Source organism: Sylvia atricapilla, chromosome 4 (genome assembly GCF_009819655.1).
Source record: "Sylvia atricapilla isolate bSylAtr1 chromosome 4, bSylAtr1.pri, whole genome shotgun sequence".
Lineage (NCBI taxonomy): Eukaryota > Metazoa > Chordata > Aves > Passeriformes > Sylviidae > Sylvia > Sylvia atricapilla.
Genome location: NC_089143.1, coordinates 15,915,708 through 15,938,423, shown reverse-complemented (window position 1 = coordinate 15,938,423; position 22,716 = coordinate 15,915,708). Strand labels below are relative to the sequence as shown.

At 37.7% G+C, this 22,716-nt stretch overlaps 1 protein-coding gene across 4 annotated transcripts in view; it reads right to left on the bottom strand.

The window, feature by feature from the left end:
* KCNIP4 (potassium voltage-gated channel interacting protein 4) overlaps positions 1–22,716 on the bottom strand; it is a 392,050-nt gene that overhangs the window by 281,541 nt on the left and 87,793 nt on the right. The window contains exon 1 of one of the 4 annotated variants that reach the window (XM_066317170.1): positions 7,863–8,053. The exons of the other annotated variants lie outside the window; for them this stretch is intronic. Coding sequence (XP_066173267.1) covers positions 7,863–7,950 — 88 coding nt within the window. The 5' untranslated portion in view covers positions 7,951–8,053. Of the gene's footprint in view, positions 1–7,862; positions 8,054–22,716 lie in introns of those variants that run through there. 4 annotated transcript variants of the gene reach the window in all.

Below are 22,716 nucleotides of genomic sequence, written 5' to 3'. Positions count from 1 at the left end.
AGTTGACTTCATATTCAGTTTATAACTCCTTTTAAACTATCTGTTTTAAACTTCTGGCAATTGCAGTAAGGTGCTCAGGCAAGATCACATAGTTGAGAACAAAAAGAGGCAGGATTACACCTGCTGAACTGTTGTTGTCTACCACAGAAGCAAGTGAAAACATCCTAACCCCAGAGAAGTTTATTTTGACTTTTGGGGCTGGGTGTTTTGATTGTTTTTAAATACCAAGATTGATTAAATTGGTGTAAAGTAGCATTTATCTTCATATAGACTTCCTATTTTTCTTAGGTAAAAAAACCCCGAACCAATTAGTAAATGCAGGTCGTACTTTTTGATGGCATGTTCTTTGATTAAACAGATTACCAAAGGTAATCTCTAGTCCTTCATTTTGTTGGGGTTTTTTTGCACAGAAATGTTTTCTGGCCTACTGCCAGGAGGAAGATATCATCTGAGCATAGGTGTGGGAGGTCTCCAACTGCAGTCTGACTGTCCTAGTTCATGTGCCCATTGCTGCCAAAGTCTGAGACTGTTCAGGATAGTAGCTTATTCTGAATTCTTTCAAGAGCTGCTCCTTGGTAAATCCAGGAGTAATCACCTTTTTTGAATGCAAGTTAGCAATATAAAAACATACAAACTACTGTATTGCTTCAGACAAAAGATCCATCTAATTCAATATCCTGTCTTCACCAACAGCTATTAGTGTATGTCCAGTGAAAAGGAGAACCAGAAAAAGCACTTAGAACATTCTCCCCTAACACTTTAATAGCCATGGACTATTTTCATCTCAGGGAAGTTCTTACATCTTTAATCTAGACAGTCTCTCCCAACAGGTTTATTTTCCAACTCCTTGGCCAGCTGGTCCCTCTGGACTCATGCAGAACTTTTGGCACTATAACAACACCCTTCAGTAAAACACCCTTTAGTAAGGAGTTTCACAGGTTTATCATCCCCAGGGTTTCATTCGTGGCAAGCAGTAAGCTCACTGCCTATCCATTCAGACATAAAGCTCATTTTGCCCAGCATGTACCACTTCATTTTACCCTACATGGAATTTTATCTGTCATTTTAGTGTCTTTAAAAATCATTGCACAATGTCTGTTTGCAGAATAAAATCTTTATAAAAGGAACAAAAACATCAAAATCAAAAAAAACCCCACGGTCTGTGCATTCCAAGATTGTGTTTATTTCAGTTTGCACGGAAATTTCTAATCTAAATATATCCTGTTCCTTGCTGCTTCTACTCTCCAAGTTACTCTGTGCAATGGTTAAATGAAAAGTATACACACAGTGAAGAACTGTATTATATTGTACAAGGCTGAGACAGTCCAAATGCTGCCATTTCCCAACATTTTGTCTGCATGATTTGGTAAACCTCAGAAGTTCATTTAAAAGTATTTTTAAACATACTGTTATAAATGAGTGTGCTGCTTAATTTTCAATCAGAAATAAAAACCCAAACAAATTAAATGTAGCAGCAAGTTTAATTTGAGCAGCTTAAAAAGTTACAATAATTTGTTGATAATAGATAATACTGGTTCTTAATATATAAGCAAATTTATGCCATGGAGTACATGAGCAGGAGCTGTCCAGCTTCATGTACAAATCAAAAGCTCTAATTTAGCCTTTTTCATACCATGTGTCACCTCCTATTCCCTCCTATTGTTGATTTGTAAAATTTACATCACTCATCACCACCTATTTCTGCTTTCAGTGTGCAGACCCCACCATCCTCTTTTTAGGGGTCTCCTCATTTTTGGGGGTCATTGGGAGGAAGGTTTTCATCTTCCTCGTGTGTCCTATAAATGAACTTCTTGTTTACAGATGAGCATTAAACTTATTATATATAAAAATAGATAAATATACTTTTGCTGGCACACTAAGGCAATAAATTCAATATAATTACCACTTCTCTGGATTTTTCCCAGGTCTCCAAGACAACTTTAGCTCTTCTTATCATTTTTTTCCTGTTTTCCTACTTTTTACTGAACATCTGAAGACATATGCAGGAGAAGGGGGGACACCCCTCCCTCTCCTCCTTGGCATTACATTTTTACCTACTTATTTTAGTATTTTTAAAATATTGATTACTGTTTCAATTTTGTCAGCAGGAATCATACCTATTTATTACAATATTATCAAGTGCTGTGTCCTACAGCTGAATTTTTAATACCCTCTTTATAATTGACATCAGTAATTTGGACTCTGACAAGAACAGTACAGAACATAGAACTTCCAAAAGGAAGACCATTAATGATGACTACAGGATGCTTTCCAATTTGTCACTTGTAAAAGAAGATGAACTGTATCTTTCATTATAAATAAGACTCAGACTTGGAATGAGAGTGAAACCTCAATTTTTTCAACAGAAATGGCACGTAGCATGGTCACTTTGTCCTTTTCCAATTAACACACCATAAGAAGCTTTAAGATGTCAGTGAAGGCTCTTTTGGAAGGATCTGGAAAAAAAATCATCTTTAAATAGGTCATATGATGGAGTTAATGCCTTAAAACATGGGCCATCTGAGTAAAATATTTAAAAATATTCAGGAGAATATGTTTAAAGATTAGGGTATTGCCTTTAGATGGCCCACTTCAAGATACCAACACTGCTTCATGCATCTGGGAAGTTCAATCTATCTCAAATATGCAGGATTATAAAACCTGAAGCTCAAACACTTTGTACAACACTGAGTTGCAAATCAGGAAGAGCAAAGGCAGTCTATGTAGACCCATTTCTGAAGAGAGAAAAACGTATAATTTTTGAGCTCTTAAATGTAATTTATAATAACATGTTTTGTAACAAATTATACTACTTGAAATTATACTACCAAGCAATTTTCTACAAAATTGCTGAAAGTTCACAATAAATCTGCAGCACATGAGAGGCATATAGGTAGGATTGATTTTTTGAGGGAACAAAACAAACATTTTTAATTTTTTCCCGATTTGAAGCGGAATGCATCACAAGCACATTAAGTTAAGGCACTCTCAGCTTTTCCCAGAATGTATTTCACGTTGCCTGCTACTAAGCTCAAAAGCTCTTGGTCTTTTGTCTCAGAACACTGTCCATACTACAGCCTATTCTAAACAAAATGCCTATTGTAGTGATAATATGTACAGGAGTAGCATAATGGAAAAGTGTTTTCAAAGGCAGGTACTCAACAGTGCAATAAACAAAAAATCCTAGAAACATAACATGAAGACTCAGGCAAAATTCAACTAATATACCTAACAAGTAAACAACAACAACAACAAAACAATCTGGGGGAGTTTTTGGTTGGCTGGTGTTTTTTCAGTTATTTTTCTCTCAATGTTTTCAAGCACCTCTGTCAGCTACTACATGAAACCTACTCAAAATCCCATAGTGCTGACATTTGGTATCCACCACACCTGTCCACTGAAGGAATTTCCCTCAGAGATAGATGAATATCAAGACAGCACCCAGAAAAGTTGACAATCCTAGTCAAGAAACTGAGCAAGCATGAAGTACAATGCAGAATTTCAAATGAAATCTGGATTGGTTCATTTTAAATTAATGAGACTTCTTTCCCTAAACGGCACATGGCAAATATTTCACTCTTGCACATCTGAACTTGTGAAATTATCTACTGAGAGAACATTGCATCTCTGTGTAGGAAAAGTTTCCCGAACCCCAGAGGTTCAAACTACCTCACAGGCAACAACCAAGAGATGCCGAACTTGAATCTGGAATTCTTCCCTATTAAAAATAAATTAAAAAAGACTAATTAGGTTCATGAATAATACTTATTTGGTATCTAATATATATATATATATATATATATATTTCAGCAATACAAAAAAGGCATTTAGAAACACATTAAACCTTTTTTCCTATGAATATTGACATTTTATGATTTCTATGACATCCTCAAGATAAAAGCTCCTTTTAAAATAATTTTAAGTTATATCCTGTTTGCATAAAAGGGGAACAGTCTTTTTATGTGCTCTATTTGACTCATTTTTTAAAGATAAAAATAATTTTTTGGATTATTTTTGTCTTTTAATTTATTCTACTTCTCCTATTATTTATCGTAAAAGTTAAGAGAATATGGCAACTGGCATTTAAAAAAGGTGATTCCACTTGGATTTACCAAAGAGCAGCCCTTGAAGGAATTCAGAATAAACTACTATCCTAAACAGTCTCAGACTTTTGGCAGTGATAGGCACATAACTAGGACAGTCAGAGGAGTACAGTTGTGAGGAAGCTCCCATAGCTCCGGAGTTATGCTCAGATGATATATTCCTCTTGGCAGTAGGCCAGAAAACATTTCTGTGGGAAAAAAAAAAAAAAAAAAAAACAAACAGGAAAATGAAGGACTAGAGATGACCTGTGGTAATCTGTTTTATCAAAGAACATGCCACCCGAAAGTACAACCTGCATTCACTAATTGGTTTGCTTCTTTGCTAAGAAAACTACAAAGCCTTTGATAAATGCTACTTTACACCAATTTCATCAACCTTGAGATTCAAAAACAAAGAAACAAACAAAACCCCAGAAAATCTAAAGAAGTCAAAAAAACCCCCCACATCAATCCATAACGCAACCTACAAAAGCGTAGAAAAATGAGATAACTCATTTGCTGGAAAGAGTACAATTTCACAGCCAGGGTTGTTCTCCACTTCATTCCTTGTATACATACATGCTAACTGGGAATTTGAATCTGTCCTGTAAAACTTGGCCTCTTACATGACACTTAATAGGTAATATCAGACATTTAATAAAAACATGCCTGAAAGGGATGCAACTGTGAAAATCTACCACTGAAATCAAGGGCGGTTTTGGTTCTGTCATCTCTTTAATCCTTCATCAGTTGAGACAGTTAAGAAAAAATTCATAGCCATTGCCCTAAAATCACTCTTCCTCCATTTTAAAACAATCTGTGACCTACTTCTTGATCTCATGATGATTTATTTTGCTATTTATAATATGCAAATCCGTGTCGCATCCAAAAATTAAAACATTCTCAAGAGCAGTGCCAAGATTTTATGACAGTGTTTCAAAGACCAGGTGCTTACAAGTCAAGAGGCAGGAGGCAACAAAGTTGGAATTGGTACACTTGGTTTGCTATCTTCAGTGAGGGAATATATTTCACTTGTGGAAACACATCAACTTACTATGTAACAGAAATCATAGGGAAGTAAAAATTCTGTTTAAAAGACTATTTCTTTTCACTACATTTTGCTATCAATCATAGTGACTTGCTGTAAAAAAAATTGAGAGAGATCTGGATGTATTCATGCAGAGACTGCCACCTAAAATCCATTGTAAAGATTTATACAGCATTTACCTTCAAGCAAGGGGGTAGTTTCATTAATATTGGTTCCAGCTGAGTGGGCTATGAAACACAAGTCCATGCTTATGTATTATTACAGACAGCTATATGAGATCATTTTAATTTTAAACATTTAGATTTACCAGAGAACAGTTTTGCAGTGCTATAAATGGTTATGAAACACAAGCTATAAAACCAGTGATCAACAGTGACTCCTTAGCCAGGCCCATGGCCAGGAAACCCAGTCTCCCTCCTCTACCACTTTGTTTTGTTTTCTGATCAACGCAATCACACCAGCTGCAGCAGAGCTTGTACCGATGTGTAGATTAAGTATATATTCAAGATGCCTATCCATACAGGAAGAAGGGATAGATTAGACTCAGGACAAATACTTTCAAGAATGTGTAGTTCCAAACTATTAGGTATAATTTAAATATTAAGGAACACCTGAAAAAGACACTAGAAGACAAATCATATCAACAAGGAAATTGAATTATGTTCACCATTGTGCTTTTTAGTAAACATTTACACTTTGAAATTAATTGGTCACTTGGGTGAGGAGATCGCCTGTGTCTAAGTTAAATAAGCACACTTTTTTGTTTCTGAGACTTATCCTAAATTTTTGAATGCTCAAGATATAAACAGCAGCATCTTTAATGTACATAGTACACTATTTCTAACACTTTCAACCAGACTTCCTCATTCATCTTCATGAATTATCAACTAATTATCAACAGAATGAATTATGCATTAGATTTTTCAGGATGAACAGTGACTGGTTTGCAACAGTTGAGGTTACTGAGTAGGACTATGCAAGAGCTTAAGAGAGGAGCTCTACCTCCCTTGGCATTTCAGGTATCATCACACTATGATCATCTCATTTACCACATCAATTGAACATGATGACATCTATTAACTTAGTAAGAGTAGTAAGATAAATTAAAACAAACTGAAAACCTCCTCAGAAGTATCTCAGCTCTTCCTAAGAGCAGGCATTTTTTGCTTGCTTGCTTGCTTGCCTTTAAGGAAACATATATGAGGCCACTCCACTTGGCTTTTTATCATCGAATACATGCTGCTTAATTGCAAAAAGAAGAAACTTCTTTTAGTGATAGCATATCAGTCAATATCCACAGCAGGTCTTGAAAATCGTTTTGCATTGTGAGCTCAGAAAGGTTGCAGCACAAATGTCAGTCTGAAAAATAGAGTAGTGTGTGCATCATTCACTAGATAGGAAAGGAAAAGCTTGGATGACTTGTGAAAAGAGTATTGCAATGAATTTCTAACACCTCTTTCTTCTTGCATCATATATTATTTAATTTCCATAGCAACCCACAGGAGCAAGAAGCCAGTGTTTTCAGAAAAATTTGAATTGATGCAGTTCACAAAAGAGAAACTACGATAGACTAGGAATGGCAGAGAAAAAAAAAAAAAAAAAAAAAAAAGGCAGGGAAATTCTGTTACCAGACATTCAAAGTTATGAAAAAGCTGTGTCAGATTTCCATAAGTTACAAGCATCCTATAAAGTATGCATTGTCAGTGTTTGTGCTGTCACTTCTACAGCACTGTAACCCTAAACACGATTAATTGCATGCATCAATTCTTCCAATTATCACTGAAGTCAACTTTGCTCCCAAATCTTTGCATCAGTGCCAAAACAAAACACACAAATAGCCAACACACCACCACCAAACAAAAATAACCAGCCAAAACTTTCAGATTACTTTAAATAAATGGCTTTTAATTCTCAGCAATCGTGTTAGCATAATTGGTACTATCTGCTGATGCTGGACTTGCAGCTCTGCAAGGGAAAAAAAGTAACTGAAGTCTAGAAAGAAGCACAATTATATTTTATAAATACAGAATGACATCATATAAGTTATCATATTTGTCAGCTGCTGAGAACAGCCAGAAAATGCTGAACTGTGAGAAAAGTATATTTTCCAAAGTGATAAGAAAACCACAGCATCTGCTCAGTCTAGCTCAGAAACCTTCCCTGGTGCTGCACTTTGTCCAAGGTTACAAAAAAAAAAAAATTACCTAAGGAAAGCTGACAACCACTATGTTTCAAATTCCTTAAGGGCAAAGAACAAGTGCTACTTAAAATTTCCTACAAGATACTAAAGCATCACATTGACAGTTTGCAGCTGATTTACATCTTTAGATAAGCAAAACCAAGCCTCCAAGAAAAAGAATGTAGTGTGCTTATCAAAGAATATCAGTCCAAGAAACAGTGAAAATGAAAAACATAAGACTCATCCTTTATGACCACTGTGTGTTCTCTGCAGCGCCTTCAATACACACAGGTGGAAGCATGTACACTCACATCCCAAATTTGGGTTCGTGTGTGTAAAGGCTTAGAGAATGTCAGACTGTCTAAACACTGTAACATCAGCCTATGCTGTTTTCATTATGCTCAGCCACAAAGTAGTTCACAGATCTTCTTTTATTATTATTTATAAGATGAAAGGAATGATAATATAAAACAATGACAACCCTGTATTATCCTTAGGCAATTCTCTTGCTATCATGCTGAACAGCTCGACTACAGAGAAAAACAGTCATTACCTGTGTGAAGAGAACCTGTGATTAGCCTGAGAAGGTACTGGGCAAATTTCATTATTTCCCGCTTACACCGCTTCCTACAGCCACTCATCTTAGGCAATGGGGTATTCCTCTGAGGAGAGCCTGAAGACTTTGCCAACAAAGCGAACAGTTTCTGCCAGCAAACTTCTGGGGCAGTTCCGAGCCTCACACGGCCTCGCCACCTCCTCACGGCCGAGCAAACTCCCGCCGATCCGCCCCGGGTGGCTGCGCAGGGAGCCCGCGGCGGAGCGTGGCGAGGCGCCGGCACGGCACAGCGCGGTGCGGCACGGCTCGGCTGGGCACGGCACGGCTCGGCACGGCTCGGCTTGGCTGGGCACGGCACGGCACGGCACGGCTGGGCAGGACACGGCACGGCTGGGCAGGACACGGCACGGCACGGCTCGGCTGGGCAGGACACGGCACGGCTGGGCAGGACACGGCACGGCACGGCACGGCTGGGCAGGACACGGCACGGCTGGGCAGGACACGGCACGGCACGGCTCGGCTGGGCAGGACACGGCTGGGCACGGCTGGGCAGGACACGGCTGGGCACGGCTGGGCAGGACACGGCACGGCTCGGCTGGGCAGGACACGGCACGGCTCGGGCTCGGCTGGGCAGGACACGGCTGGGCACGGCTGGGCAGGACACGGCTGGGCACGGCTGGGCAGGACACGGCACGGCTCGGCTGGGCAGGACACGGCACGGCTCGGGCTCGGCTCGGCACGGCGCGGTGCAGGCACTGTCGCAGGCACTGTCGCGGGCACTGTCGCGGGCACTGTCGCGGGCACTGTCACGGCCAGCGGCGCCCCCGGCGCGGCCGGACCCGCGGCAGGCGCTGGCCGCGGGCGGCTCCGCGGGCGCGCAGCCCGGCGGGCGGTGCCGGGGCCGGTGCCCGCCCCACGCCGGAGCACAGCACCGCCCCCGGGAGCCGCTCCGCGCTGCGCTCCTCCCGCGGGCACAGCCCGGGCGGGTGGGAGCCGGCCGGGGCACGGCTTTGCTGTTCCCGTGGTGCTGGAGGCGAACCCGGCCGACAGCAGAGCCCCGGCCGACAGCAGAGCCCCGCCGGCCCTGCCCCTGCCCCTGCCCCTGCCCCAGCCCCAGCTGCGGGAGTGTTAATCGAGGTGAGAGCTGCGGGGCTCCCCTCCACCTGCACCCTGCACTTCGGCCTCGGGCCCCGTAGCCTCCCCGAAGGTGATGGAAACGCCAGGGCCCTGCACACCTGTACGGCAGAAGAAGGAAGCAGAAACCTGCTGGTAGGTGCCTCTGTGCGGAGAGCTGCCCCTGCTTCCCAGCTCCCTGACCTGCGGCGGCTGGGAAATGGGCTCTGGCACAGGTAGCACTGTGTGGTTAGAATGTCTCCAAGAAAGGCTCGTTAGGAAGCTACCTGTGCTCCTTACAGTTCCCTTATGAATTCATTGTTTTCCAACTTGCTGAGAAGTGTTTCTTATTAATAAAAATTACCTACTGTAGACTATATCCACAACCACAAAACTCAAAGAATATGTTTTCATTTCCCTTGGAGTACTTTCCTCATGGAGAACAGCTCTATTGCATTAGAGGGTGATGCAATACGTAATGTCTAATACAGTTAAAAAAAAAAAAAAAAGACAACCCATTAAGGAAAAGCTTAACAGAAGAAAATCACAAACTGATCTAATTTTAATGTCAGCATTGACCATAAAACATTTTGCTGAATGCCTTTAAAAATTACAATAAACACAAATGCACATCTTCAAGCTATTGTCCATATTATGCAGTAAGCAAAGATAAATACATTATAGACACAATACATCAAAGCATTATCAAAGTTCCAGATAGATGACACAGTTTCTGTGTCTGCTATCTGAAGCACAAGCATGCTGTCTTATGCTTCCAGTGAAGCTACACAGATAATGGAAAGAACCAAAATGAAATAGCTCACAGAAGCCCCCAGGTTACTCCAACACAGGGATTAGGCTGAGAAGGATATGGGCAAATTCCAGTATTTCATGTTTGCATTACTTCCTACAGCCACTCATCTTAAGTAGGAACTAATTTCTTGGCACAGTTTTTTTCTGAAAAGACACAATACAGTTTGACCAAAGAAAACCCCCTCAAAAGTCCCCTCCAAACCCAAAAACCTCCCACAAAAACCAACCAACCAACAATCAATCAATCAAACAAACAAACAAAAACCCAAAACAACAACAACAATAACAATAAAAAACAACCCAATATTCCCCCAACAAAACCCATCAAATTTTGGGGTGTTGGAGATGCCAGAGCACCTTATAAATTTCTGAACTCTTCTGGCCTCTGAAAGGAAAACTCCTTAAATAGCTGGTAGAGGTGAAGAGATACTGAAACCCTAAGTCTGTACCTCTTCTTCAGAAGTGGACTGAAGAGGCAAACGGTGCAAATGGTTCTGAGCTGGAGTCCTTGACCTTTTTAATCCTTTGACATATCCAGCTGCTTTATAAAATTTCCCCTAGCAGTGTTACTTCAAAATAAGGAGCTGAAAATAACTGAAGCCTATACAACTGGAATACTGGTTTTCTAAAGCCATAAGCATGAACCAACAACACCATGTATTGCTGTTCCTCCACCCAAAAAAATCCCTCAAATAAAGCTGTACCAGTTCTGACACTGTTTCCTAAGCCTTTAAATTTCAACACACTAATAACAGTAATTGCTACTTAAGGAAGAGTTCATGAAAAATTTTTGACTAGTTTCGCCAAGATATTTTTTTGACAATCAGTGCAGTATTTTGATAGCATTGGATCTAAATCGATATCCCAATATTTCTCTGGTCAGCAGAAAAGACTGACTAAGACTAAGGTTGGTGCGGTTTTTTTTCCCTGAATCAAGAGACCAGATCAGGGAAAAGGAGGCGGGAAAGTTAGAATAGAAAACTGTAATAGAACCACCATGGTACTTTTGAAGAATATAGTAAAACAATATGAAGGACAGTTGGACAATATCAACTTTTATACATTGGTAATATACTTTTTTTTATTTTTTCTTAATTGATGGGACACACTAAGATCTTCATTTGCATTAAGGTATAAAAATACTTTTTATATCTACAAGTTAGGTCCATCTCTAATTATTCATAATCCATAGAGCTGAACTAAAACCCACTGAAAAAAGATCCTCTTAATGTCAGAAGGGTCTGCATCAGTTCCTAGGAATTCTGACTTTGGAACCAGATACTTATAAAAACCACTATCTAAGTACAATGGAGGAGGAATGAAACACATGCATACATAACAAAAGTTCTTTTCAAACATCAGGAAAAACAAACGGAAGAAAAAGGTAAAAGCTCTTTGTAAAGTGGATTTTCAAATCGTTTCACCAAGTTCAGCTTGTGGGCTCCTAGAATACCATAAAATACAAAATAACTTTGTTTCAAAGTGCTTGGCAAGAATGAAATCACTAGAGAGGAAACACATGCAGTTTTTGTAAAAGACTGTCAACAGGTGCAGTCAAGTTTAAAAGCAAAATGGAAACATTTCCCTGAATGTAGAAAGCATACTATAGCGCAGTCAGGACAAATTAATTGATTATAATAAAATATTTTCTTCCTATGAGGTTTTCTACACAAAGCTACAAGACAAATCTTAAAAATCTTTGTCACCATGGTGAGAAAGCAGTGCAAAACCAAAAATGTATGAAATTGAATTCTATCTGGTCCAAAGATGAAATTCCACATGCATTTTTATAACTTCAGTTTGGGTCTCAGCATCACAGGTCTATGCCCCAGGCCCAGCTGTCAACTGAAGTGCAACCTAACCATCCTTAGAGGAGGATATAGCTTTAGTCTAACAATACAAAAGAAAAAAAACTGTACCAATATTGTAGTTCAGAGCTGGTCATTATTGGCAGGTATGTATCAGTATTGTGTAACTTGTTCCTGTGTAGGAATAGTATTTCACTATTAAAAAAAAAAAAACCCAAACAAAACCAAAAGAGAAGTACATTAACAGCAACATGAAAACACATTTTAAAGTAAGTAAATAAAACCAATGATTGCTTAGTTTACTGGGACAATGTGGATGACTCTTCTTTCAAAAAAGAAAAAAATACAAACCCCAAAAGCATTGCATGTCTCAGAACTGACCACTGCAATAGACTGCCATAAAATGGTGAATATTGCTGAATTAGCTTGCACTAAAGTTATGTTTTGAGAGAGAAGTTACTAAATACAGATTTTACTTAATAAAAAAATAGAAAAAATACCTCTTGAAACATTCAAAAAGAAATTAAATGTGTCGGTTGTCATAATAAGTAACAAGGGCAAAGACTCAAATAACAAAAGCACATATAATAGTTTAGGGAGAGAAAGAAAAAAAGCCATCACAAATATTTGATGAGAAGAAACCCATAGGATGACAGTGCATGCCAAATATAAATTTGCTAATCTGGGAATAAAAAACTCCAGCAGAAGCTGAAGTGACATATACAGAACACAAGCTGATTGGCTTCCTGCAGGCAATTTGCCTTGTAAACCTCTTTCATTTGCACACAATCCTCTTACTTCAAAAAACAGAATTTCCTCCTGAACTAGCCCTTGCTATTGACTAAAAGCAAATTGAAATCTTACAACAAAAATCAGCTCAATTAAATGCTTCAACCTCATCAGAATGGGTAACCACAGGAAGTTATCCAGGAGCACAGAAAACCTGTAGTTTCCTCAATATTAACTCCAGAGGCCTGTAAGAGCTTTTTTTTTTTTTTTAAATACAAATACTGAATTCAATAACTGTTTTTTTAAAATCAAAGGATTTTTAACCTTTTTATTTCAAACAACAGTGATATTTACAATTAAGCACATGGCAAGCGTTAGCAGATGGGCAGAAAAAACAGATGGGTGAGCACAAGGTAACAGCAAGATGTTTACGATAGAGCATAATAAACAGCTGCCTCAAGTAGATGACCATCATCAGATCTCTTTTCAGTTGCTCCTTGCCTGACGTAAAAGTAAAGGTTCCTGTTAAATCACAGTCCTTATCCCTATTGTATTTATTTTAATAGCTCTTCTGTGCATTTATACTTCTTGACTTGACAGTATTGTGCACTGAGGTGTCCCAAGTTCGCCATCATTATTCAAGTGGATGCAGCAGAATGAGAGCCATTCATCACAGAAGTCATTGGAAACCGCAGAAGTGACATGAATAATTCCAAATTATTCATGATGTCCATGAAAATATCAGCTACCACTTTTAGCCACAGCCAGTGAATGGCAACAAAAATTCTCTGGCACGTCATTTGCCCAAATTTAGTCTTGGATATTAACACAGACCAGAGATGGTTATATTATAGAAGATGAGCTGGGGAAGCAGAGATGCAGGCACATGTTCCTTCCTAACTAATTGGCAGTAACATGCTAACTAAATTTACTTAGATTAAAATGGTTATTGTTCTTTGTAGTCTGTCCTGAATGTTATAGTGACAACAAGGAACACGAAACCATTCCTTGCTCCATGCATTCCATATTAAAATGGATGTCTACATGGGATGTGGCTCTGATCTCATTCTGTCATGTAGAAACAATAACTTCCACAAAGCCCAGGACAGAGAATGAGGGGACTGCCAATGTCCCTGGTTATGAATACAGACCTATTTACCTTCTTTAATTTTTTTATACTCATCATAGCAGAATAAAATCTTCCTATTAGCCCAACTGTCACATAGCCAAACTGCATGCAATGTTTTAAATTTGTGGAACACAAAATAGTAAGAAACCTTTATCCTGGCCTATGCTACTGAAAATTAATACACTCTTCCTGCTTTTCTCCTATAATTTCTCCTGAAAGCTTGCTAAGAATAATATCTTCAAACAACTCTGTTGCTGTGTTTAAAATAGGACTACAGAGAAATGAATGCTACCTCACACTGTTTGCATAATATCAACAAATTATACATGTGCTCTATTCTGATAGCTAATACCTGCGTAAAATAAATTACTTTCATTGCTGTTATACTCCCAGACTCTATAGGTTTAAACTGAATTTTCTAATATATTTATGTAAACTAATAAAACATGTTGGCTTAGCTCAGCAGCATCTTTGACCAGTGTAACAGAAATACTTAAAACATTTATCTCTAGTATTCCTACCTTCCCTGAGCTAGCTGCTCTCAGAATGCCTTTTTTTACCTACTCAGTGTCCTTGAAGCTTACCCCAAGGATTCATTTTCACACAACACTCCAAGATGATACTGCAGACAGTCAACCAGATCTAGAGCTGCCTCAACCTCCCCCACGGTCCACACTTGCCTAATTAAATATTTATCACTCCTGAATGCTGCAGTGTCAAACATGAGCAACTTCCCAGCCTGACCTCCTACAGCCAGCCCATAGTTTGTGCTGGAGAATAAACAGGACTGGACGTACCTGCTGAAAGATAAAATGGCACAATGCAGTTTTCATGTTGCACATTAACTTCTGTGCATGCATTGTAAATTGCCCACTGCAGAAGCCAGACTATTAACTTCTAATGTTCAATATATATTGAATACCTCTATGCAAAGCTGCATGGGTAGCGTTATCAATAAATGTTACGCCGACACCTAAAATATTACCTTCCTTATAATACAGATCCTGTTTTGTATGTATGGCCATACCTTTCAAATTTTCAACTTACAAATATATTATTTATGAGTATTCTCAAAATAAAAAATGATTGAGGTGTACTAATATCAAGTATATGAAGTGGGTTGTTTTGTTTGTTTGTTTGTTTGTTTTTGTTTGTGTTTTTTTTTGGTTTGGGGTTGGTTTGGTTTTTTGGGGGGTTTTGTTTTGGTTTGTTTTTGTTTTGTGTTTTGTTTTTTTTTTGTGGCTTTGGACTCTTAGTTCCATTTACAAGGAAGTTGGGTGTTGCCTCCAAAAGAAAAGAGAAAAGTTCTTCTAACTCATTTAATTGTATCAAACTCTGCACATGTTTATATCTATACTTAAGGGAAGAGAAATCTGAACAGACAACAACAGAAGGAATCATGTTCCTGGTAGAGAAAACATAGCTGTAATAGTCTATAAGTTCCATAAATCTTTGAGATTTGATATAACTAAAACATATTCATATTGTGTCCATACAAAATAAAAAAAAAATAGTGTAAAGGTTTTGTTTTGACCCCAAAACCTACATTAACCTGTTAAAGAGAAAAGTACCATAAATTGGCTGCAAACCAGAGAATACTGGGGATGCAGGATTAAGACAATAGAATCCGCATTGCACCAAATTGGCCTTGAGGATTCTCTAAGCAAAATAACTAGTACAGCTTAGGCCAGTAAGTAAATATGTTCTGAAGAATCTTGCTTTCACTACATATATATACTGACACCAGTGCATGTTTATATACTTGCCTGAAATATCTACATATATAGTTTTAAAAAGGTTGACTTCATAGCTTCAATAATTATCTATTGCAATTTATTGCAACTTATATGCCCCTAGGATTTCCCATAAATGGTCAAAAGCTAGATTTCTTCTTCCAAGTCAAGGGCTTCCCCAAAATTTTCAGGCATTTTCTTTCCCCTTTTATGCTATTTATGGCTTGATGCTCTATTTAACCTAAAATTTAAGACTGAAAAGTACCTATCCTTAAGTTTTCGCATCCTTAATCTGGCAGGAACTGCAATGTTTTTGAGTAAATATACTGCAGCTGCTACTTAGAGAAAGGGTGGAGAAAGAAGAGAGATACCAAAGCCTACATCTTGGTTGAAGCATTTTTGCAACAGCTCTCCATCATCCAAAATTTGATTCTGTTAATTATTAAATATGAAGTACCAATGTTGAAAGCAAGTTAAATTACCACACTGTTATGTCTATGGTCTGTCTTTTCCCTCCTAGCAAGGTCCTGCAGATATTGAGAAGAAAAACAGTTTATCAGCATTCCTGTGGAATCCTTCAGTAATGCTCTTTAGGGAGCATGACTAGTTACCATTCTACTCTGGCTTTTCCAGAACAATTGTGATTGTAATAAGGACCCCCTAGATCTTCTTCCCACTGATGAGCTGTCACACAATGTATATAAAATTTGATTCTGACATAGAGGAAAACCATTTTAAATAGACTTAGAATTGATCTGATCATGTCTCTGGTTTCATAAACGTGAGCTGAACCTTGCTCATGAGTAATAAGAAAGGTTTATATGCACTGAAAACTCTACCACACTAAACTACATAATAATTTTTCTACTCTGCATTCTTATTTTCATTACAGGCAAAAAAAAAAAAAAAAGCCGTTCCAAAAATAATTTTATTATCCTTTCCAGGCAACTGGAAATTCATCTGGACTTCATGATACAGATTAAACCTGAAGAAGCTAACCACTGTGTGCTTCAGACAGGAAATGGTCATCAGGGATATGAATCAGAGGGTATCACACCCATTCAGCATTGCTGGACCTTCCTTTACAAGTATAGGAAACATCTGAGTTTGTGTTAGGGTCTTGAAGTTACATACTACATACGGTGGATAGATTTTGAGGGCCTTATTCAATATCTATTTAGTATCATTTGTTTCCCTGCCTTCTACCACATATTCTTTTGCAACTGTATGGCCATTTCTCTAACAAACATGGCCACAACTACTTGTGGCTTCAGGCAAACCTCCCTCTTCTGCTCTTTTCATACCACGTTCTATCAGTCCCTAGGGACCAGTGATGAAAAGAGGCTGAGTCAAAGTAAATCTTCGAGATTAAAAGCAGGAAAATGGAGCAGCCAGGGAATTCAGTCTCACATATGACCCAAAGGCATCAGTGAAAGACAATTTTTGGCTCCCAGGTGGGAACACTTACTTAGTGGTAGGGCAGGGAGTTAGGATCATGTGCATGAGACCTCAGGAAACTGTAGAAATCGATTATGAAATCATTGCAGCCTCCTAATGAAAACACTCTAAGATGTGATCAAATAAAGGCCTTAAGCATAAACACAAACAATTTTCAGCTCTACAGCCTAAGGTAGTGAAGCAGTGTGATTATGAACTCAGCTACTATAAAGTTACAAGTCAATGACAATAATAATCTCTTATGGTCAAGATGAGTGAAAAATAACTTCATCAATTGCCTGTAAATAAATATCTAACTCTGAAGCCTAGAACAAGGAGATAAGTAAAAGGCTGGTAATGAGCACGACTCCAAACTCCACAGATCAGTACAAAGGATAATAATTTTTATATAATACACACATTGATATATAACCAACACTGATATTCAGGAATATAAAGATACAGAGGAATACCTCTGCTCATATCTCTCATTGTGAGAAGAAGAAATACTGCTAGAAGAAAACAACATCTGTACCACTAGAAGAAAGACGGTAAACTTTATAGGGTCTTATATGGTGGATATGAATATTACTTCTATTTAAGCCCTGCAGAAATTTCCTAATTCATATCAGCTGGTCTGTGCCTCAATATAGACCTTCAGTCACCAAGTAGAAATCATGCTTTATATTACAGAAATTATGACATCAAACTTTTCCCATCAGAACAGGACAGCTATCTTTACTGTAGGAAATGTATTAAAAGTGGAAGAGATAAGCTCTTCAGTCAGAAAAAAAAAAAAAAAAAAAAAAAAAAAAAAAAAAAAAAAAAAGCTGTTAGAGTTATCTTATGTCCAAAGAACAAGACTGAAGGGAGAGGGAAAAACTCCACAAAAAAACCCAAAAATCCCTCACAATTTCCAATACATGGCAAACTTGTCAAGTATAAGCATCTTAATTGCAAAGATGCCCTTAGCTATATTGTTCAAGTACTATGGTATGTCATACAGTTTTTCATCCCTTTTTATTAGGTAACTCCACTCTCAACCTCAAGTTCCTTTTGATTTAGTAATCACATTTTATCCCACATTTTTCTACTTTATCATTATCTAGACTCATTCATATAATGTCTTCAGAGATAACTCAGATAGATCACATTTTAATACCTCTTTGGTTTTCCATCCCATGAAAAAACCAAATAAAAATATGAAAATACATGAGTAATAGGCATGGGTTTTAACATGTTGATTTTTTCTTGAAGGTAAAACATTTATCTGAAACCAACCATAGGATTTCCTCACTATTTAAGTAGATATTGCTTTGGCTACTTTGGAAGATTCCGTCTTTCGAGAAAAAAAGCACCGGGGCAAAAAGCCATGAGTGGTTTGTGTGACTGCCTTATGAGTGATCTATAAAAGTAGAATAGTACCAATACAAGGACATCTTATTTCAAAACATCCTACAGTCTGAGGAAATATTACAATACTATCTAGGGGAGGATGATATGCAAGCCAGATTTTTTGTTTAAGTCTCTAGTCATTGAGTTATCACACTATGATATCTCATACCCATATGAGGTGTTGATATTACAGATTAGAATATTTTTTAAAATTCTATTTACACTATTAACACTTTAAATAAGGTAAAAATAAATTCATGGCTTTGTAACCATATAGATCAGGTTAAGCATGTTCCCTCTCTTGTCCATAGCAAGATTTCATAAATAAAATTTTCTTTTACTATGAAAATCTGTTTGCAGTTTGCTTTCCTGCCTGTGACATTTCATCAGAAGTTGGTCTCATGGTCATCATTTAGGAGCAATGCCAACTTCTGAACTTGCTCAGCAGTGTGAGAACAATTTCCCAGAACTGCGCCCATTGTGAACTTGCAGTTCACACAGGTCACCAAAAAGCACGTACTCGCCCATAGACAAGAAGTAAATCAATTTTCACTTTAAGCCATGCAAGACGTTGCTATGATTGAAGTATCTAAGGTATATGAATGGGGGAAAAGAGTTTTTCAATCAGTCCTTAGTTCTCAAAGCTGAACTGTTGGGCTGGGCCCTTCTTCTGCCTCCTGTCCTGCTTTTTTCCAGAATGTGAACTTTCTGAACCACTCCTATCCGTTGCAACACAGAACTAATTTACTTCTGTAGACATGTCCAGACCTCATTTGCTTCTCCAAAGAGAAGTTAAAAAACCCCTATCTTTCCAAGGTCCTTTACTAGGTAATCTAGTGCATAGTTATTACCATCCAATACCAAAAATTAAAAAAAAAAAAAAAAAAAAAATCTGGTCTGCCAGTAGCAGTTGCTTTTCCTTTTCCAGCAGTGCTTTATTTAAAAAGAAGGTGATCAAATTTTAATGATCTTCTTTTGTCAGCTTAAACCAAGTGCAAAAATTCCTCCTGCCCCTTCCTTTGGGTTTGAAGGGTATTATTTTAAATGGCAGAAAGATTTTGGTGGTGAAAATTCAGATATTAAGTCTTTAAAAAGAGATTATAAAAGCTGTAACAAAAATGTTACAGAAAACAAAAGCGTATGCAATCAAATCATTAATTCCAAGACATTTTTTCCAGCAAAAATATAAGGACCCTTTAGAAAGCAGCATTGAACTCTGGTGTTTTTCTAGCAATTTTATTTTCTTTTATATACAAAAAACTTGCTCTAATCTGTACTTAAAGCTAGAGAGGAAGGTCAAAGTCAAGCATCATTATGACTTCTTGTAAACATGTGTAGAATGTGAGAATTCTAATTCTGAAAATGAAGACTCCTAAGAAAACCCAGGACTGCAGGAATAATCCTTATTGGAAAAAAGATGATTTTTAAAACGGCTGAGACTGCATGAGTGAGGCTGGTAGAAAAACAACCTTGAAATAATTTGCCCAGAAATATACTTATGTCCTGACTATCAGAAACTGCATATCAGGATAATGCTTTAAATTTCAATTAAACTGCAGTGGATGTCTCCTGCAATTGGGAGAAAAAAAAAATAATTTGCTAAATCTCAGAGACCAAACTAAAGTCATCCTATAAAATTTTGTCTTTCCAAAACTTTCTTGGCTCAGACTCCTTGTCAAGACAAATTTTGACTGTCATTCCTGCAATTTGAATGGCCCATTAAACCTGAAAAAGTAAAAGGTATATATTCTGTATTTATGCATACACATGCAATAGACAGATTTTTCCATCTATTTTGGGGTTTAAATCGCTTCCCATATTTTAAAACTGTAATAACAAGATGCATTAAAAGAATTGGCTTCCCCATTATTTTGAAGAGGACACCAAAAATTATTTTCTGCTTTTTGCTTGTTTCTTTTTGGTAACTCAATGGGCAAGTTTAATGGTAGAGTTTAATGGTAGAGTGATATGCAAAAAGAAATAGTAATAAAAAATAAGTTGTTTTAGTAGAGCTGTATAAAGAAGTGAGTTATAAAATAAAAAAGCACTTGACAAGTTTCTGGGGAGTTTTGTGGTTTGGATTTTTTTCTTCTTTACTTGTAGGAGAACACACAGTAATATTAGACTGTAGTGAAATCCTACTAACCAGGAAACAGGATGTGTAAAGTTTCTAAATTTGAGGACAAAGTGGCAGAGATTCATGGTTACACTGAAAAACAGAAGTGCCAATAAGAAAATCATGGCTGGAACTTAGCAGAGCTTCAGAAATGTCCATTTTCTCTGGCAAAGGTTTTAACTACCATCACAACACAATTCCACTTCTGGTTATCAACTGTTAGTCTTTATTGTGCTGTTAAAAAGACCATCAGCTCAAACTGAGCTGTAGATCTGATGTTCTGTTTGTTTGCAGTTGTAATCTTGACTCACAACCACAAACCACTTCTGGCAATGGCCACTGGCTCTGAGACACAGAAACAAGATAGTTGCTGATGTCTCATGCAGAAGCTTCTGGAGAAATAAAACAAACAAAATCCCCAGCCTAACAGAAACAAATAAAAGACCACTTCTGTCTATGCTGTAACTAGAGAGGATTATTTCCTCCAGGATCCAAATATTTATTAGATCATCAGCTTCACAACCATTTGTACATACAAGCAGAAACTGAAGGAGTGAGATGCATAGATAGAAATCCTGCCATCTGAATCCAGAAAAGTTAAATTGGAAACAGAGAGCTAGAAAGGACATTCTGAGATATCCACTCTCATTTGTGACTAAGAATACTTGGACCTCTTAACCCAAACAATTTGTGTGGCCTGTTCAAACCAATTTGCTACTAATGCCATCCTTGCTGATGAATTTCGGTAAAGCACCTCCTGCCTCTCCCTCTCCCAACCCTTCCCATCACTACTTCCAAGTTCAGCCCTAGAGCTGTAGTGGAAGGGAGACAGGAGGAGACCATCCTTCTCTGCACTTCTCCCCATTCAGGTTTTGGTTCAAAGTCCGTGGCCAGGAGTGAAAGCACCTAGATCTGCAGCAAACAAAAATAGTACTTTATCAATGCTATAGGCCTGTATTTTGCTATGTGAAACAACTGCATCAGCTTTTCTTCCCCCTCGCATCCTTTTCAAGAGGGTTTTAACTTAGATAAAATTGCACATTAGGAAAACAAATGACTCTGTAAGAGAACAGGTAGTGTTTCCTGTTACATGGCCCCAGAATTACTTCCCAAGCATGTTATGTAAGTGATTATGCCAGCTTCAAAAAAACAGATCTGAAGCTTGGGGAAAACATCATTCATTGGAGTTGTATAAAAAATAGATACACAAAAATTACTGAGAAGTTTTAATTTACCTTTCCAGATATCAAAGCTGGAGGTGGGGAGAACCAAACAACAAAAAACTCAGCAGGACTTACAAACTGTGACCAACCCAGAAATGAAATTTCAGGCCTTAGGAGACAGCCATAAAGACACAGAAGTGCTCATTTAAACCTAGACTAATTGTAGCATTTAAAAATTGGGTGCAAAGAAGAATAAGAATATCAAACAAGAAAAGAAAGAGAGGCTTGCTTTGAAAGAAACACTTATATTAATTCTTATTGTGTTTTATCTTATTCAGTCCATCCTGTGGAGAAGGAAGGACACTCATGCTTTTCCTACTTGAAATTCATTTTTCTAACCTGCAATAAATATAATTTTATTTCAGCATGTAGTTTAACAAATCTTATGTGTAATTCCAAAACTGAGAACTTGAAAACTAAGCAAGAATGCTGATGTGTAAGCTTGGTGAAATTACATTTCAGTCTGAGATAAAAGTATAGAGTAGCCAGAAGGTGGCAACTGGAGACACAATGGACCCAGACTTCTAAGTCTCAGAACACAATGTTAAAAAATACAGCTTATCGAAAGAGAAGAAGAGAGATAAATATTCATTCAATACTTAGCTTAATATTGTAAATTCAACACTTTTTTTCCGAAGCATTCTAAGTTATAATCCTATTTGAGGTTTCTTTTTTTTTAATGCATGTGTCATAGTTCACAATTTATATTAGCTCAGCAAGATCATCTATTCCCTCAGGATCCTATTCCTACTGAGAACAACAGATGCCTTCAGTATTCAGCCCTGTTCTTTTATGTTTGTGTCTCTCATAGTGCAAATATTCTCACATTTAGGGTAAGTATATAAAGCCAGAAAATGAAATTATGTCCCAAGAGACATTTTGAGTATTAAACTCAGAAAAAAATATTAGAATAAAATATTTAACAGATGAAGGGAAAATTCCGATTTGGTAGAGCCACAGGGACTTGCTACCTGTCCTTGATGTTACTGTTACCCAGAGCTGCGACATGATATGAAAAACCTGCAAGTTGACAACCTACCAAAGCATTCTTTTTTTGGTCACTGTAAGTAAAACCCAGTATCAACAGGTTCTTGAGAAACATCAAAGTACTTCATTCTGATATAAAAATCCCCTCTACAATTTCCATATGTTTTTTTTTTCACATTGCATTTTTATTCTGTATTTGATATTACTTTCTAACTCTGTAGGATATCACAACAGAAATTTACTGAGTTACTGAAATTTACTGGCAATTTGATTAATCCTATCTAGTCACCATCTGTCCACTTATCACCAATTTAATCTCCTACTCCAGCACTTCTTCAGCATTGCAGACTTCCCTCAGTTTCTCTGAA